A 20,208-nucleotide genomic window follows, 5' to 3' on the forward strand; every position below is an offset into this window, starting at 1 on the left:
ATTCATAATTGCCAAAGCTTGGAAGCAACCAAGAATGTCCTTCAGAAAGTGAATGGATAAACTGTGGTCCATCCAGACAGTGGAATATTATTCACACTAAAAAGAAATGAGCTATCAAGCCATGAAAAGACATGGAAAAACCTTAAATGTTCATTACTAAGTGAAAGAGGGCAATCTGAAAAGGCTATATACTGTACGTACCCCACTATATGACGTTCTGGAAGAGGCAAAACTATGGAGACAGTGAAAGGGTCAGTGGTTGTCAGGGGTCAGGAAGGAAGCAGAGGTGAATAGGCAGAGCACAGGGGATTTTTAGGGCAGAGTTTTAGGGCTCTGTATGGTACTATAATGACAGGTATATGTCATTATATACTTGTCCAAACCCATAGAGTGTACAACATTCTATGAGAGTGGGTGAGAACTCTTTAGTAAACAGTGGACTTTGGGTGATTATGATGTGTTAATGTAGGTTCATCAATAAAAAAGTAAATAAATAAAGCAAAAGAAAAAGGAAAAAAAGAAAAATAGTGGGTTCTTAAAAATTGCTCGTTTCCCTCTGCCTCTTTACCCTGAGGTATGGCATTCAATTTCTCTGAACTCATAACTCCTTGTTTACCCCCTGGGGGTAGTACCCACCCTCTACCCCCTGACTTTACCATGAATATCATGGGAAGCTGAAATGCAATGGTAAATAAGAAGGACTTCTGTACATTATCCATTATATTGGAATATTCCATGGAATTCTATTTAGCTCATCATATCCTACTTCAGAATGCATTTTCAGAAATTGTAGCTGTCACGTGTGGTATTTACTTAACATTTTCATGAGTCAAAATCTCTGACCAAGTTAGAGAGCCTTATGTATTTCAACGAAAATGAACTACGTAATAAAAGCACCGTGGGTGAAGTTTCGAGTTGTAACTTCTGATAAAGATTTTAGTCCAGATACATTAAATAAACAAATACAGATTTAGGAAAAGGAAAAAAAAATATGTGTGTTTACATATCATGAGAACAAATAAATATTAGATATGAAATTTCAATAAAATTAGCTAGCTGGGATCAAGTAACCCTCTAAATACAGGTACCATGAATTTTTAACATAAATGTATATATGTATGCATGTAAGTATGAGTGTGTGTGTGTGTATCACCTTGGGCATAAAAATAAAAACAAGGGCAGACATTTTACTTTCAAGTTTAAAAAAAAAACACTATTGGGATCATTAATATCCCTCTCTGAAAGCTGTGCCTTTAGTTTGAGGTCTGAACTAGGTAAATTCAGGCATGATCTGCTAATTTTATTGATCTTAAAGGACCACAAATGGTGCTCAGGCATTAATCATGTATAGAAACAACAAACTCAGACCCTGGGAAATAGATACCAGACAGAGGGAAATCAAAACAAAAATGCGACCAAATGATAAAGATTTTAAAAGGCTTGCCAAATTACATATGCTTTGTTCTTCTTCCTTAAGTGTAATCTTCACATTGTTTAGAGGCAATTGGAGGAAGTTAAATTTCCAACACAACAGCAGAAACTGGGGAACAGGATGGATTGTTTTCCTCCCTTTGAAGTGTGACGATGTGGAATGGCAGCAGCGGCAGCTGCAGAAATGACCAGCAGCTCACCAAGAAAACCTGGGCACTGGATGTCACACTTGTGCTGACTGGGATGGCACAGGGCTGGTTGTGGCCATCAGCACTTCCATTCTAACTGCCAGGGCTTCATTACGGACTGTGAGAGGGAGCTGAGTAATTGATCCATTTCAAAAGTTTGCTCTAAATCAACACGCTGTATCCATGTACTCAGCTTAGGAAGCATTCCAAGAAAAAAAACCGAAAGTGTCAGTCACCTCGTCCTAACAATGCTGCTCTTAGAACATGAGGTAAAGAGATGCCAATTAACCACAAAGCCCCAAAGAGAACAGGGACTGTGGACAGTGACCAGGAGGCAGGGCATCCGGCAAGGCACCCAGAAGCCTGACTGCTGGTCCCAGCCCTGACAACAAGGGCTCCATCTTGCCGATGGGCATGTATCTCCTAGAGCCCTGCTGGCTGCTAGCTTTCTTAGGAAGTGAAATATTTGTGCTATTCCACAAATCCTTTGTCACGTGCTCTGAAGAAACCCTAATCACATGGTTTTCCAAGCTCTGGTGCTTCTATGACTTGGTAGAGAGATGGCCTCTTCTCTTTCCCTGCTTTTATGTTATGCTTGCATTAATTAGTAAGCCTGTGGCTGCAGTAACAAATCACCACAAACTTGGTGGCTGAAAACAACAGAAAAACTAGTTTCTTAGAGCTCTAGAGGCCAGACATCCAAGTCAGTGTTACTGGGATGAAGTCAAGGTGGCGGCAGGGCTGCACTCCCTCCAGAGGTGCTAGGGCAGATCCATTCCTTGCTTCTTTCAGCGTGGGGTAGCTGCCAGCGTTCCCTGGCTTGTGGCTCATCACTCCAATTTTTTATTTAATTTTTCATTTTCTTTAATTTTTAAATTTTCTATTGAAGTACAGTTAGTTACAATGTGTCAATTTCTGGTCAAGGTCAGCATCTTCAAATCTCTTTCTCCTCCATCTTCATAATGCTTCTCCTGTGTGTGTGTGTGTGTGTGTGTGTGTGTGTGTGTGTGTGTGTGCGCACATGCATTTGTGTTTGAAATTTCCTTCTATCTCTCCTATAAGGACTCTAAAGGAATTGAGGGCCCAAGTGGATAAATAATCCAGGATACTCTCCCCAATTCAATACCCTTTTGCTTAATCACATCTGCACAGGTCTGAACTTTCCAAATAAGATAACCACTGCAGGCTCCTGGGGGCTAGTTTTCAGCCCACCACGTGACTACATTTGGAGCCAACTTCAAGTCCCCAGAGGTCAGCCTGTATCACTTAAGAATTCGCCTATCAAGGCTCCCCCTCAGTGTCTACCAGGCTTCACCTCCAGCGCATCCCCTGCCCTTCAGCCTTGGGACTCCTGTCCCAGTGCTCGCCTCCTAGCACCGGATGTATCTTACTAGAGGGTCACCTCCAACTAGAAAGTTCTAGTAATTAGAGTGCAGTGGCAGGAAAAGATGATCACCCTGAACGGAACTGAAGTCTGAAAAGAATGAAGACAGATGTTTAGCTACAGGTGAATAAGAAACTGTCAGATACAGACTGATGTCTGTTCTGAAACAGAGAGCTGATACCAGATGCACAACCTCCTCTGGCCATGGTGATTTTACGTACACAGCTCACATTCCCAGCTCTCCCTGGCCTCAGCAGGTGAGTGCCTGCATCAAGACTTCTTGATGCACCTAGCACACCTAGCACAGGGCTTGCTCTGCTTTAGACGCAGCCCGAGTAAGGGAAGAGGTGCACGCTTCTTGGAGGGGTCCTGCTGCAGGCTTATAGCTAGCCAGCCTTGAGTTTTAGGACCTCTTCCTGGAACCAGGAACCCAAACCAGATACGTATCTTTTATTAAATCACAATATCACAGTGCTCAGTACATGATAACTGCTCTACGGTTATTGTCACCATCGTATCTCTCATGGGAAATAACGAAATGCTTAACAAATGCTTGCTGGTAATATTAAGGCCCAGGCATACTACATAAAACAATAAAAATGAGAACTTGAACCTCAGAGGTAAAATTAGATCCAGGAAATAAACAGCTGTGGCTTTAAGGAGGTAGCCCCTCACCAGAGAGAGTGGCTTTGAAAAGTGAGGTGAGACTCCCCGGCACGTGCCCAGGGAGCACAAAAGGAAGTTACTGGCAGAGGGTCGTAACTTTGAGGGAGAGTAGGAATGAAGGAAGCACGTAAACTCTACAGAGTGGTAGGCTCTCAACTAGAAAAGGCTATGGATAAGAAAGGGTCCTCTTTCCTCCTGTCGGCCCTGATAGTGGTGGGAGGAGGGGCAGAAAAGTAGGCAATGTTGCGTGGAGTTTGTTAATTTGCTATTGGACGAGTTAGTGTCAGTCATCTCATTTCAAGGTTTCGATATGGATGCATCCAGACTCTACAGACCCTGGATACAAGGGCAGGGCTTTTACTGCTATTTTTATGGGGGGACGTGCTACTAGGGAGGCGGACCAGCTAAAACCCACTCTCGAGTCTTTAGTGTTTTAAATTGAAGTGTAGTTGATCGATCTGCAGTGTTGTGTTGATTTGGGGGTACAGCATAGTGATTCAGTTATTTTTTTTCTGATTGTATTCCATTATATTTCTGATTATATTCCATTATTACAATACATCATGATATTGAGCATAATTCTCTATGCCATACAGTGAGAAAAAAAAAAAGAAAGAAAAGAAGTTTCCTCTTTCCAGGGGCTCATTCTTTCGTGAAAAGAATTTATAGAAACTGCAATTCCACACAGAATCTGGTGGGGCCTAAACCTCTCGTCAAGTCCCTAGTTCTTCCCAGGAAAACAGTTCCAGGGCAGAGTAACAGCAAGGTGACAGACAGCAGCACCCCTGTCCCGCCTCCACAGAGGTGGGTCCAGCTCTGGACCTCACAGCCCACCTCCACCTGGCAGAAACTGCAGAACCAGATAATCAACCTTCTGACTCTGAGATGAGAGCTCCTGCCCTCTGCGGCCGGCCTGTTTGCCTTCACTGACTTGTCTGGACTCTTCTGTTTTGGCCTAGTTCTTTGGCCTTTATCCATTCTCCAAGCTCTTCTTTAAGTCCAGCCTGTCACTTGTTAGATTTATTATGCCAACTAGTCCCCTCCTATTAAACTGAACTCTTCTTAGTATGTCTTCTTGGGGCTGGAATGAAGCCTGATGGAATCTGCATCCAAAATACATCCCTGTTTAAGGTCATGAGAGAATGAAGACACTGCCCAGAACTGAATGTTCCTTTCCCTCCTCTCTCCTTCCTTCTCTCCCTTTGTTTCCCTTTCTTCCTTCTTTTTCCCACTCCTCTTTCTCTCTTTTTTGTAAGTCCCTTTGTAATGTAAGCCCCTCATAATAACATCCTGGCTACCTTCTAGAATCTCAATATCCTGAACCAATATGATTAGGAGCAAATGAATACCTCTACTACAGTGTTCTCAACCAGGGGTGATTTTTGCCCCCAGGAGACATCCGGCAAAGTCTGGAGGCGTTCGTGGTGGTCACATCCCGGATGGGGAAGGAGTGCTATAACATCTAAATAGATACAGGCCAGGGGGGCTGCTAACGTCCTGCGGTGCACAGACAGCCCCCCACAACAAAGGATTATCCAGCCCCAAGTGTCAACAGCGCAGAGGTTGGGACAGCCTGGCCCGCAAGTCCATTCTTACAGGCAGCCCTCAGTGCCAACAAACACTGCCATCTGAAGGTGTCAGTGTGCTGTCTAGAAGCTACTGTCACACTGGTGAAGTGCTTTTGGAAAAGGTAAACCCATTAGCTAAAGACTTTTTGGACGATCTACATACCATTCTCTTCAACAGTGCTTGGGGACTTAAGTCTGACCGAACATTTAAACACTGAACACACCAGCTTCGTAAGAAATACTGCTCTCTGGGGAGAAAATGTCTCTCCTCCCACAGCTTGTCACAGGTTCCAACAGCATAGCTGCAGACACCTGTGACAGCTTTCCTGTATTTATTCCAAAAACAAAGCCACACAGCCTTCCCCTATCTCTCAGCCTGGATTACTGTTAAATCAGACCCCAAACTCCAGCTGTTACCAGTGGTTACCTGGGTGGACAATCCTTTTCATGGCACTTCTTCTGTCTCCCATTGGGCTGTGTTTCTGGGTCGCAGAACGTAGCTTTCACCATCCCGTGACCCTTCTTCATGCAATGGGCAGTCTGGCGGCGGATACCTGGGGGCCAGACAGAAAAGTTCACGTGTATTAAATCCAGAGCCCACATGGTCAGTGTCAGGTGAGGCCACTGGTCATGCCTATAGCTGATGGGAAAGCTATCCATAAGGTATTTGGTTTCTAAAGTAGGGATGAGGAGTGGGGACCTTTTATTACCTGTGCCCATACTGCAGCAGGTGATGGATGGAAGAGATCTTGCTTAGGAAGGACTACAGACAATGTATGTAGGTTAATATATAGTCTAATACATAGTTTACAGCTTCGCTGTGGAGACAAGCCTAACACACATATGCCAAATAAAAAACAAAGTGAAATTTAAATAATGAAAGCAGGTATCATCACCAGGTGTTACAATAATAATGTTACATTATTAGTTTAATAAAGGAATTGAGGAGGTACGGAGTCTTATATTAGGTGGAGTCTATAAACTCTGAAAGACAGGAATAAAATTCAAAATAACGTTGTGAGGTTCGAGAGGATATGGCTTTTAAAGCAGAGGGTTTTGACAGCAAGGACTGATATTACTACAGCCTTCTGAAACTGGGTTGGTAATGGGAGTGAAAGGGGCACATGGCAGTGGCCAGGTCCACAGGCAGACAAAGCACCTCTGCGGGCTGGAGTGGACTCTGGATATGTAATAGTGTACACGTGTAGTGCCTGCCTAGCCCACGGCACTGTTCAAAATTGTGTGTGTGTGTGTGTGTGTGTATACATATGTGTCCCAGACAAATATACATGCATACATAAATGTGTGTGTCTGTATTGCGTACTACCTGTTATCTGCTATGATATATAATCTCTGAAACCTCACAACAACCCAGTGAGGTCAACACCATCATCACTATCTGACGGATGAGGAAACTGAGTGAAGTCACAAAGAAAAGAAAGGACCACTGGCTTTGCTGGCTCAGACATCATTAGCAAGAGAACACAGGAGTGGCCGGAACGTCCCAGATTGAAAGGCGGAAGGGCAGTGAGGAAGGAGGCATCATGTCTCCTGAGAGAACTGATGCTTCCATTGAAATATGAAATACTCGGTGAGAAGACTAAAGACTGCGGCCCTGGGACAGAGCAATCAGCCTACAGAGACATGGGCACCCTGAGTTCTCAGGGCATCCAGGTCTCCAGGGGGCTCACTAGTGAAGCCCAGAGCTGGAAACGCCTTGAGTAAACCAATGATAAACTAGTCACCTCCTCACTTTGGCACCAAAGACATGGAGTGGCTTCCCCACAACCATGTGGCTGGTGGGACCAGGACTGGGGCAACTCCCTACCACCCACCAGCTCATGCTGCCTCATGCCAGCCCCGTCTCCAGGACTCATGGACTCATGCCAACCCCATCTGCCAGGCTGACTCGCACACTCAGATGCCAGAGATTGCATCTCCCCATTTAAAAGTATCAGAGGGAGTTTCAAAACAGTAAGTGAAGCCTTTAAAATGAATCAGCAATATTTTCTTGTCAAATCAACACTATTTTATTCTTTTGGAAGGGATAGGTAATCTGTCAACCACTCCGGCTTTCTCAGCTGATAGACTATGGGTTCTTCTTCTTCTGTCGTATAAATAAACACTACCAACAGCCAGAAGCAACATTGTAAAGGAACTTTCATGGCACAATGAGTAAGTCACTGTCTGGAAAGACACAGACACCTATAGAGGCAGACAATGTGAGTGGAGTGGAGACTGAAATGGTTAAAGCCGGAAGAGCTGATGTGTATCTGCCATTGTAGAAGAGAGACAAAGAAAAAGCTTAGCTACTTAGAAGTTTCATGCAAACTTCGGGTAATTGGGCAAATTCTTGATGTCAAAACATATAAAAGGGTTGGAAATCTCCCCCAAAAGGCTTGTTTCTGTGTGTGAATAGAGAAGATAAGCATGCTTAGTGCTCCTGCCTCCAGAAGTAGTAGAAGGGCACAGAACATCACATAAAATCCCTGCCAGAGAGTAAATAACATTTTATGGGTCAATCCACTGGACCAGTTGTCAGACAAACGGATGAATGGGCCAGGCAGATACAGCCCGAGTGTACAGGGGAAAATTAATGACATGTCAGAGTATCTCTGTTGGAATTAATGGTTGTGGTGACCACTAATCTTTTATTCTTCTAGCTCTTGGGTTCTTACTTGACAGTTACAAAGCTAAGCCCACATCTTCCAACAAGGGGTCTCAACCCAGTAGATTGATTTCTCCCACGTTACAGGAACACAATACCTGGCCAGGTATATCTTCCTCAACTCTGGTGCTTGTGAGTTCACTTGGTACAATTTAATCTATAATTTTATTCCTTCTCAAATTCTGGTTAAGTATATAAAACAAATAAACAAAATCCAAGGGTCTTGGGTTCTAGCCTCTATTTTTCCTTTTACCCACCATTTGGCTACTACAGGAAAATGAGGATATGATATTCGGACTAAGGGCAGGATGCTGAGCTGGTTGGTTTCTGGGAGTGTTATCCACATTTTAAACTCTATCATCTACAAAGGGAAGATAAAGATTAATCACTGGAAACCTTGGCTAATAAGAGGATTCTGGTTACTATAATTTTATCATTAACTGTGAAAATAGTTTGTTGCAACTGCTGTCAGAATGTTTCAAAATTACAGTTCATGTTGCCTCAGTGAACGTGACTATGACAAGCTGTATTTTCCAAAGACAGCTGCAACAATCGTTTCTCATCTGGCACCTTCTACGATGTGACGATGACATCTCTCCATCCCGACATGGGGTTACCCTGGCCTGGGACCAAATGCAGAAATGAAGCTGTGTGAGTTCAGAGGCTAGGTCATAAAAGGTCACGCAGCTTCCATCAGGTTCTTTTGGATCTGTCTTTCTCAGGACACGCCAGCTGGGTGAGAAGCCCATGCCCTTGGAGAGGTCAGGCGTAGGTGCTCCAGCTGACAGCCCCCGGTGAGTCATCCAGCCTGGGTGCCAGTCATCTGAGTGAAGAAGCCTCCGAACGAGTTTAGCTCCCAGGCATTTGAGTCATTCTCAGCCATTCAGGTCTTCCTAGCTGAGGTGCCAAACATTGTGGAGCTGAAAAATATCATCCCCACTGTATCCTGTCTAAGTTTACAAACTGTAGAACCCATAAGCATAATACAATGACGGTGTTTTACCACATTAAACTGAGGTTGATTTGTTATCTAGCAGCAGTAACTGGAACAGCACTCAAAAGATGCTAGCTTTCCTCCTTTCTTCAGTCAAGACCTAGAGCTACAGTCCAGCTTGGCTCGCTAGCAGACCATCCACTACTGATTTTATTGATTTTTCATTTCATCCTCTCCTGTGTGAACGCTTCTTCTGCTTGTCACTCCCGATTCATTCTGCAACTGCCCTGAACCCTGGGAAGCTGATGCTATGGACTGCTGTGGCTTCCGGCTGGATTTGGGGAATGGAGGTGCTGTCTCTCTGGATAACCGCTCCTTCTCTTACTTCTTCAGGCCTAGGGTTGGTAGCCTTGTTTCCCCCATCCTCCACTATTAATGGACAGAGGTAATGAATCCCCTTTCGTGGTTTCCCCAAGCCCCACCCACACATTTGAAAGCAGTCAAAGTATTCCACCTAGGTGTGAAGGGCACCCTGACTGATAACGTAGCAAAAAACTCAAACTATCAATCTTGAGTGACGTACTCATTAATTAACTCTGTAAATCAACTGCTGGAGTAACAGACTCTTTTGCTGACATAGGATATTATAATACCCCTCGTAGAGGGGGTCAGAATCCTTTTAAGAGTAGAGATCACAACAGAACACTGCAAATGTAGAACATGTAACAGATTAGATTGAATCTATATGACCTTGACCTGTCCCTGGGATTTAAAGAAGAAAAATAATATTGGCTTCTCATTTGGCTTGCCTTCTGACTCTTACGCACTGAACACAGCCCCAAAATAAATTCTAGTTAATTAGGGATGTCAGTCAACACATTGGCCCAGTTCTAAGTTAGCTGCTTATCTAGAAGTATTTACTTGAAAAGGACATTAAGTGAAAATCAATCACATTCTAAAATATATGAGAATCAAATTTAAAATGTTATTTATAGAGGTTTCTGAGTTGCTTTCTCCATATAGCGATGAGAGTGTCAACATGCAGCTGTAAATATTTGGTAAATCTTATTAGATACTCACAGTGAAAGATCAGTTAAGAGCTCTTGTTTTTAAAGAATTATATTTATACACCCCTGAACCTGGTCATCTTCAGTGGAAATTATGCCTTGATACAAAGAACAAGTAAAGTTTCTGTCTGAAAACAAGACAAAACAAAATAAAACAAAAAAATGACAAAGCTCATCATATTCTCAATTCAATATTGAGACTGTAAATTAGAGGGAGCCTGTTATATGGTTGTTTTAGTTCATATAAGATTTTCCTGACTCAAAAATTCAGTTTAGGAAGGGTATAGAGAAATCAACTGAAGACTTAGCTTACTGTAATGACCCATGTCAGAAAATGCAACATTTCCTTCTGTATCTAAACTTAGGATCAAAGATACTCAAGCACTGAATATTTAATCACATCATCTGAAAGAGATTCAAAGCACTGCATACCCAGTCTTTAAAATAATGACAAAGAGCAATATCTTTTTCTAAATAACCATTTGAGTACAAGTTAAACAGTACAAGCTAAGCTTTACATTAGCACGTAAACTATAATTCTCCTAAAGTTGTGTCCATCCTAAATCTATCAACTTTCAATTTCAGGTCCCACTAAACATTTACTTCATGTTTTCTGGCTCCTTGACCTTTTCATCTCTGATTTCCTTGATGCAATCTCCAGGACCTTCACACGGTCTTTGCAGTTTTTAATATGTGCCTTTTCCTACCAGAACATGGCGCTCTTTAAACAAAGGGACAGTGTCTACACTCCTGAGAGAATTCAGCCAAGCAGGGCAATGTCCAGGGTGGGGCACGGGAAAATGTTCTCCCTTTCGTGCAAGCCATTGTTGTACTTATACACCCAAAACACAACAGAGACAGAGCACACAACTGGCAAAGGTCACGTTTAGAAGTGATGACCCATTGTCTCACAACAGTGTCATTGCTCGAAGTTTTACAAGATACAGGGGAGTTTTGGTTAGAATGTATAACAACTGATAGATTTCTGCAGTACTAGGGTTGCAATGGGGCAAAATGGTGGCCTGTACATTTTTATGAAAGAGATCTTGAGGTTTCTACAAAATATTTTTTGTTTAGTAAGGAGTCCCAAAGCTTCCAACTGAGACCAACATCTGTGTCAAGCCATTTCTGCAGCTGTTCCTTTACAGATAATCCATTGGTTGAACGTTTATGGTTGATCTTTTGATGAGTAACTTGGGTCAGTTTTCTTCAACAAGCCTCTTGTCATGACTTGTTAGTCCATTGCCTTACAACTTTTCGTGAGGGACAGCAGTCCTAAATTCTCCCAGAGTCACCCCAAAGTCACATCCCAGGAGTGAAAGCAAATATGGTGGAGAGGACAGAAGAATGAACATTAGCAGCGAGAGAGGTCCATTGCAGGTATCCTCTGAGTCCTCTTTACCTTTGAAAAGTGGCTGTGGGAAATAAGTGGGCTGGCTTTGATGACACTTTGCTACGTTTATAATATTGCTCTGCCAATTTTTCACATGGATTTCTGCTCTCGAACAAAGATGATAAAAATGTTTAAACAGTCCAACTAAAAAAAATAACATCTTAGTGAATTTATGCTTAAGCAGCCCTTTGCTCCTAATGCACAACAGTAATATGTAAAATATAAATATATAAAAGTTATTAAATGATAAAATATAACTCTATAAAAAGGGAAAAGCAAAAAGTCACAAGGTTCAAATGTAGGGAAACATCCTGGCCAAAGGGTGAGTAGCACTTAAGTGAAGGGTCTGCCAGGCTCTTGGCCAGAAGCTGTTAGTGGATGGTGGCCACGTGCTCAGCTCCAGTGAAGTCTGAGGATGGGAAGGAGACCCCAGCCCCTTCATCACAAACTTTTTAGAGTCTTAACTCTTGATGAATTTCAGGCCCAGGAAAGTGGCAAAATAAAGTCTTAGCTTCTCAACCAGGCATTCAGCCAAGCTGCCTAATGGCTCTGTCATGATTCCTAATGAATTGTCAATGTCACTAGTCAACAGCAATTCTGACCCACTTTAACAAGTCCTGTCCTGAAATGAGGTCGCACAGTGTGGTCAGGAAAAAAACTGCAAAATCTAGAAAGAGTTGTGTGGACACAGAGAGAAAAGTGGAGGAAATGGATAGGAAAGCGAAAAATAAAAAGAAACTAAAAGGAAACCACACTCAAATCAAGCCTGTAATTTTAATTCCAAAGTCCCTTAAGAAATATAATGCCAAGAAAGGCAACAAAATAATTGTAACAGAATTCACTTGGGGTAAAATAAATTTCAGAGGGCAGTGCTATGGACTGAATGTCCATGTCCCCTAAAATTCCTATGTTGAAGCCTTAACCCCCATGTGACGGTATTTGGAAGTGGGGCCTCTGGGAGGTGATTAGTTCATGAGGGTAAGACCCTCACGGCAGAATTAATGCCCTTATAAAAAGAAGAAGGGACACGAGAGGTCGTGCTCTCTCTACCATGTGAGGATGCGGGGAGAAGGTAGCCATCTACAAGCCAGAAGAAGATTCTCACTAAGAACTGAATCTGCCAGCACCTCGAACTGGGACTTCCCAGCCTCCAAAACTGTGAGAAATAAACGTTTATTGTTTAAGCCACCCAGTCTATGGTATTTCGTTACAGTAGCCCAAACTAAGACAGGCAACCTGACATACATTGTAAAATAAACATGCTACCGCCTTTGCCTTTGGGCATTTCACCTAGAAATCTCACAGGTGCTTTAACTGAACATAACATAATCATAAACTCCTCTTTAGACCTGTTTCCTGTGACATACTCCCTGTCTCAGTGAGTGATACCACCATTAGCCAGTTGTGCAAAGGAGAACACTGGGTGTTACCCTCCACCTTCCCTCCCGCTCAATCCTCTCTCCACCAACAGATAAACCGAACCAACCACCAAGTCCAGTCCACTCCACCTCCTAGACAGCGCCACATTTGTATCATTTTCCCACCTGTGCCACCGTAATTTTAGTTCAAGCCACTGTTAGTACTTCCCTCAATCGCTGCCAAGGTCTTCTCTCTCTTTTCCTTCCCTCTGGTGTTTCCCCCACACAGACATAAAATTTTGACCCTAGTTAACTCTGGGGGCTGGGGAGGAAGGAAAGGGAGTGGAGTTAGGGAGTGCTCCCCAAGTGTATCTGCACAATTTTTTTTTCTTAGAAAAGGAGAGTGAAACAAACATGACATAATAATAAGATCTGATGAAGCTGAGGTGTTGATATGCAGGAGTTTGTTGCATTCTGTTTTGCTGGGATATTTGAAATATTTTTCAGTAAAAAAGTACAAAACTAAAATAGCACAGTAATAGATCAAATAAGATAAAATGCTACTGCCTGTTTGTAACCCTTTTACTATGAGAATCAATTTGGTAGTAAGTTTCTTGGCATTATAATATTTTTACTCTTCGAACCTAGAAATTCCATCTACAGATTAATACTAATGAGATCATTCCTTACATGGGTCCAAAGATGCTTATTAGAGGATGATGATGAATTAGGAATTGGCTGAGGGAGTTTTGTTTCTTCTTGCCAATGCAATACAATGTATCCACAAAAATGATAACCATGAAGACTGAATAACACATGGAAAGGTACCCACCTTATGTTGTGAAGTGAAAACCTGTGTGTATATGTAAAGAAATACATCCATATGCACACAACTATGTACATCTATGATTAGAAAAAAGAATATTGAAAGGCAATAAAGCAAAGTACCAAAGTACATGTGTTAGGGGAGTGACTTCCTCTATTTTTAATTTTTCAGTAAATCATTTAGCTTAATTTGATAATACAGAAATTTTAGCTTAAAGGAAATAAAAATACATCACTGAATGACTCAAGTGTTTCAGGCAGTCTTCTATGTATATATTTAGCAGTGAGTGTCCTATGTGAATATTAGCATTTCATTCTCTACGTTGGAGAGTATGGAGGTAGATATACTGTCATTCTTCTCTGCCAGAATTAAGAGCACTCACTGTCACTCGAATAGACAGAGCGGCTGAGATTCAGGAGGGCACATGGGTACTAGGATAGGTCCTGTTGAGGTTTAATAACCAGAATGACATTTGCCCAAGTTGGCAGAGGTGCTGCTGGAGGATCAGGCTGTATCAAAACCAAATGCCCGATTCACATTTGGTAAGGCTGTTTCATTTCCCACCTAACTGTGGATGTATCCTTATGATTACTGCACAAATCAGCCATTTATATTGTATTTCCTATGCTCTGAAATACTGCACAAGTCATGCAAAGGGTTTGGCCCATGTTGAAATAGAAGATGAAGGCCAGGGTGGATGGCCCTGCCCTGTCAGGACTGGCTGAGTTTCACTCCTTGGTGTCCTGGGACAAATGATTTAAGCTTAAAGCTTAAACTGTAATAGGGAAGAACAAATTGCTCCCCATATTAGGTCTGCTCCTTTAGCCTGTGCTGTTTCCTGTGGTTAGTCATGCTGGTTCTGCATGCTTGTAAAAGACTGTTGCCCATAGCCTGAAATATATGGGATAGGGTTTTACACTTTCCTATTCATGTAGAGATAAAACGTTGCAGAACAGAGAATAACATTTGTCCTGTCGGAGGTTTACAGAACATCAGGGCCTGAGCTAGTGGACAGCTGCAAGAACAAAGGATTTTGACACCAGGAAGTTTGCACCAACCAACTATGCCTCTGACCCCTTTTTAGTATATCAAAGGAGCTTGAATTCTGACTTGGGTAAGATGGTTCTTCTGGACACTAGTCCCCCATCTTCTGGGTCTGCTGGCTTTCTGAATAAAGTCATTATTCCTTGCCCCAACACCTCATCTCTCGATTTATTGGCCTGTCATGCAGTGAGCAGAATGAGTTTGGACTCAGTAACAAAACCTGTACTTTGTTAAAAAAAAAAAAAAGTTGGGGGAGAAAGAACAAAAGGGATGCAAAATCTAAAAAGTACTCGTTAACTACAGTCCCGATGACTTCATTTTCCTCACAACTGCTCCTCAGGGAAATCTTTTTCAACAGCTTATTTCCTGCTTCAATTGCTTTTGCTTCTCAGTGAGCCCAGCCCTCCTGGGCAGTCGGGGCAGGACATCTGGAAACCCAGGAGGCAGCGGTGGGAATAGCAGAGCTGACTCTTACTAATGCCACTTTCGATTGCTGCCAGATGGCACCTTTGACGTGGACAGATACAGAGGTTTAGGGTTTTCAAAATGTCAGACATTTTGAAACGAACAAAAGATTCCTGTGATTTCTAAAAGTTGCCCTTGGTTATCTATACTGAAGGAGGAAAAGAAAGAAGTTGGTAACACAAAAATTGCTTACAAGGCTGATGGCACATGACTCAGTCTGTCGCTGGACCTCTTTCCAGACTATCTCCTGGCAGGTGGAGGGTGGGAAGAAGCAAGTGAACAAGTGAAGTGGAGACAAAGCACGTGAGAGGGAAGCCCGGGGAGGGGAGGCTGTGTTCTCTCGATTCCTTCACTTTGAATTCTTTTGCAACATTGCTGAGTCTGACAATTCAGCTTGTACCGCCCTAGTTTTACAGTAGTAACACTAGAGGTAGGAAATTCCAGAGCAGACTTGGACATGATCCAAGGGGAGAAAGAGAGGCAGAGGCTTTCTCATTGGCCAACGTGACGAAAGCCCCCAAATGAGTGAAGAAGCCTAAGTACCAGAACAGCCCCTGTGCCCTGCCCTCGGAGGCCGGGGGGAAGTTCATCTAACACGGCAGCGGAGAGAGTCTGCGCTCTCCAAACGTCCATGTGCTCCTTTACAGCTAGAAGCCTCTTTCTGCACTTGGATTGCGCACATGGGACTAAGGCCAATCAATGAAACGTGAGCAGAAGTGGTTTGTGTTACTCCAGGCCAAGGCCACTGCTAAGGGCCAGCCTGCCTCTTCGGTTTCTCTCTGGGAGCCAGGCATTTCCAGTGTCCCAGCTCAAGGTGAAGCAGGGCCATTTCACCTGCATCTGACTTAGGGTGGGTTAAACCCTTCATCGTGTTCCTGAGACTTTGCTATCTTTGTTACCATAGCAGAACTTGCCCCTTCCTGACATGCTGGACAGCAAGGAATCTCTCCCAGGCTTGACTTTATGAGGGAAAATTATTCTCCTTGTAGATATGAAAATTTGGTAAATCGGAGATAGAAGAAAAACACTGGGCTAGGAATTAGGAGAGCTAGATACGGTCTGAATTTGGCTGTGGTTTAAAGTACGCCTCTCGTGGGTTGTTTGACTTTCCTCAACCAGAGCAGTTTTAAACCTTTCTGTTTTGCTTTATAAAAAGACATGTTAACCCTTTCTTCAAACAAAACCTTTCATGAAGGACAGTATATAAAGCTGGTAAAGGAAAAACCACCCCCCTCTTTGGACCAGGACTCGCATGGCCACTCCCCACAGAGGCCCCTGGGCCATCTTTGTGGAACCCTGCAGACCCAGGGGCACAGAGTGCAAACCACTGGCCTAGATGCCTCCACGGACTGTTCTGAAGCTGCTGTGGGCCTGCACAGACAGCAGCTGTTCTCACCTGTCCCACACGTTACACTGCACTCTGTCCAGCGGCCATACTGCCAGAAGTACACCAGCCTCTCCACGTCACTGTCAAGGCCGTCCTTCCGGACTGTGTACTCATACTTGATGCCAGGGTTGGTCACCTGGAATAGAAGCTAAAAGATGGAGAGGGGCCATGTCAAACGTTGTCATGACTTTATACACAAAGCAGAATCACATAAAAATAACACACTATGTCCATCATCTCAAAGTAGTCATGGACATAGAAATCAGACTTACGGTTACCAGGGGTGGAAGTGGGGGAAGCATAAATTGGAAGTTTGGGATTTGCAGACACTAACTACTATTAATAAAATCAATAAACAACACAGTCCTACTATATGGCACAGGGAACTATGTTTAATACCTTGTAACAGCCTATAACGACAAAGAATGAGAAAAGGAATATGTGTGTGTGTGTATGTGTGTGTGTGTATAACTGAATCACCATGCTGTACACCAGAAAATAACACAACATTGTAAATCGACTGTACTTTAATTAAAAAAAGTAGTCATGGAGGTGATGCATTGGAACAAACACCATTAAATAAATATATCTCTACCTCTGTTTCTACCGCCACCTGTCCATCTACATATGTCTATATCTAATCTTCTCCATTCTGTTATTTCTTGACTGAATTTCCCTGAGAATTCATGGGTGGTCTAATCATATGCGGATTACTCTGAGGGAATGACCAGGAGTGTCCTTTCCAACAAGCCTGGTAGGTCACCTTGTGCCCTCGTGTACTTACTAACATTGTGATTATGGCTAAGTTACTTAACCTCTGTTTGCCTTATTTTCCCCACCTACAAAGTGAGGATAATAATAGCATGACTAATAGAGTGGTTTGTGAGGGTTAAATAAATAAATGCAACGTGACTAGATTGGATTAGGTCAGTGCCTGGTATATGGTTAGCACTCAATAAATATTGATTTTAATGTAAGTATTTAATATTAATATAAATATTAATTTTGTTGTTGTTGTTGTTGCCTTGTGATGCCCTTTCTCTAGCTCTCAGGCTGATTAGTTCCTTCAGAGCATACAGCTCTGGGATTACAATGGTCATGAGTTGTAGCCACCACTCTGGGGACCTTCCCCTCACTTCCCTCTCCTGCAGGCAAACTACCTACCACGTGTTTAAAATGGACATCTGCTAATCCCAAACTCCCAATTTATCCCTCCCCCCTTTCTCACTTTGGTAACCCTAAATTCGCTTTCTATGTCTGTGAGTCTGTTTCTGTTTTGTAAATAAGTTCATTTGTCTCATTTTTTAGATTCTACGTAGAAGTGATACCATATGATATTTGTCTTTCTCCACCTGACTTACTTCACTTAGTATAACAATATCTAAGTCCATCCATATTGCTGCAAATAGTATTATTTTGTTCTTTTTTCATGGCTGAGTAGTCTTCCATTGTGTGTGTGTGTGTGTGTGTGTGTGTGTGTGTGTGTGTATAAATAATACCACAACTTCTTTATCCAATCATTTGTTGATGGACATTTAAACACATTAAATAATGCTGCTATGAACATTGGGGTGCATGTATCTTTTCAAATTAGAGTTTCCTCTGGATATATACCCAGGAGTGGGATTGCTTGATCATATGGTAAGTGTATTTTTAGTTTTTTAAGGAATCTCCATACTGTTTTCCATAGTGGCTGCACCAAATTACATCCCCACCAATAGCGTAGGAGGGTTCCCTTTCTCCACACCCTCTCCAGCAGAATAGCATCCTTTTTATACCTGAAGAACACTCATCCTCAAATAAACAGCCTGTGTCAACCATACTGGTAACTGAACTTAATGGATGATTTGGGGGCCCCTACCATTTCATTATGTGGATTTCAGCAATTTTAGGCAATAAAGGATTAGCAGCACACAAACTAGTATCTCACGTCCCTCCCTGTTCCTTGCTAAAAGAAGGCTTAAGGATTGTTAATGAATATCCCCTAGCAAATACCTTGGACAAGAAAATTAGAAAAATCCTAACTAATGCACATGTCAGCAGTTTCCTTCACTTCTGCATTACCTGGATCCACACTGACTCATTGGTGGGACCTGTGGCCATCAGTTTCTCCAGGTCCCCTTTCCTGTCATATTGAAAGATGGTCCCCGCCAGTTTGTAGTTCCCATTCCACTGGATAATAAATCCTCCATTGAGGTAATATTTTTCGGGGTCTTCACTCCTGATGGCCAGAAAGTTTCCAGCTCCCTCAACCTCCATTACCCGTATGTCCCTGGCTCCTTTCGGAATCAGTCCAATGTCAACATAACCTAAGGAGAGAAGACACAATGATGAAAGAGGCACGCTAGCTTAGCTGAACACAATCTGCTTCTGACTCATCATCCATCCTCTTCCCAGTATCCCCATCATTTAGTACCCTAGCCTTCCTCCTAGGTGCTTACTGGGACTGGTAGATGTACTAACTACGGGGAATTGGAAGGAGTTTGTCCGTGAGTAGACTTCTCAGGGGCTTTGTGACTCAGTGTGTAATCAGTTTCATGAGGGAAGAGGTGAAATAAATGCAGATTGGGCTCTGAAGTTTTTGTGGTTGATCCAGCATTTATATTCTGTGATTATATGTTAATAGTTCAAAATGTTCAGCTTCCCATTAGCATTTCTACTCCCTCATTTGTTGCTGCTATCAGATTAATCTCCCTAAATATTGCAGTGGCTCCATCCTTTCCCTCATCCTCATTGCCTGAAAATTAAAGACAGACTCTTAGAAGTAATTTAACCATAGCTTAAATTCATTAAGAGAATTCTAGAGGGAATCTTGGATTGATTGCCACCTGGCGCTTTTGAATACAGCTTGTGATGAGAAATAGCTCTGAGTACAGCTTTTTATATTGCTGGACAATTATATTCATTAGAAAGGGTTTTTTTTCTTATGTTTTGATGAAATATAAACTTATGTTTTATTCTCATGTGTTCTAATCCAACATTCTGAAAAGGCACAGAAGACATCCACTTAAAGACCATGATCAATTGTAGCTACGGCTGTTATGGTAGGAGACATACTGGGAAGAAAAGGAATTAACACATAACAGTTTCCTCTCTTTGCCAGACTCCAGGCTGAGCTCTTTATGGATTCACCCTATTTATGCATCTTAAGAACCATCACCTCATAGATGCAACAGAATGGAAAGAACATGGACCTCGGGGATGGCACTGGGAAAAGAGTACGGGAGGCACAGGAGTCAGACATTTGAGTTCTAGTTTCTGCGTTGCTACAAGGGAGCTCCATGATGTTTATCAATTTATTTAACTTCTTTGAACGTCATCTGCACAATGAAGCACCTTGAATGAGATGATGCCTCACCCGCTCCCAGCTCTGATAACTGATTATTTTGCCCCTTTCTAAGCTTAACTTTCTCCATTCCTTTACCTTTTCCATATAAAACCTGATTTTAAGATCCTGATCATCCTGGTCATTTTCCACTGGATATATACTAGGTTTTTTTTTTTTTTAACATTTTTTTTTATTGAGTTATAGTCATTTTACAATGTTGTGTCAGATTCCAGTGTACAGCACAATTTTTCAGTTATACACAAACATACATACATTCATTGTCACATTCTCTTTCGCTGTTTTTTTTTGTTTGTTTGTTTGTTTTTTTTGACTAACAAGCAAATCCTCATCTCTGTCACCTAAAAGTGCCCTTACTGCTCCCTTTCCCTCAGACACTAATGGCATGGGGTCCTGGGAGTTAAAACCTAAGGCTGGCCAGCAGAAATGATTTGCTCAGAAGCTGGGTATGGGCCACAAATTTCTGCTCTATTTTAAACCGGC

General features: G+C 42.5%; 1 protein-coding gene across 2 annotated transcripts in view; it reads right to left on the minus strand.

The window, feature by feature from the left end:
* ADAMTS12 (ADAM metallopeptidase with thrombospondin type 1 motif 12) overlaps positions 1-20,208 on the minus strand; it is a 287,386-nt gene that overhangs the window by 49,652 nt on the left and 217,526 nt on the right. For both annotated transcript variants that reach the window (XM_010977625.3, XM_010977624.3), the window contains exons 15-17: positions 18,444-18,688; positions 16,389-16,527; positions 5,665-5,791 (exon numbers count right to left, since the gene is read on the minus strand). In XM_010977625.3, coding sequence (XP_010975927.2) covers positions 5,665-5,791; positions 16,389-16,527; positions 18,444-18,688 — 511 coding nt within the window. The remainder of the gene's footprint in view (positions 1-5,664; positions 5,792-16,388; positions 16,528-18,443; positions 18,689-20,208) is intronic.

This window comes from Camelus dromedarius, chromosome 3 (assembly GCF_036321535.1).
Source record: "Camelus dromedarius isolate mCamDro1 chromosome 3, mCamDro1.pat, whole genome shotgun sequence".
In the NCBI taxonomy this organism is placed as follows: domain Eukaryota; kingdom Metazoa; phylum Chordata; class Mammalia; order Artiodactyla; family Camelidae; genus Camelus; species Camelus dromedarius.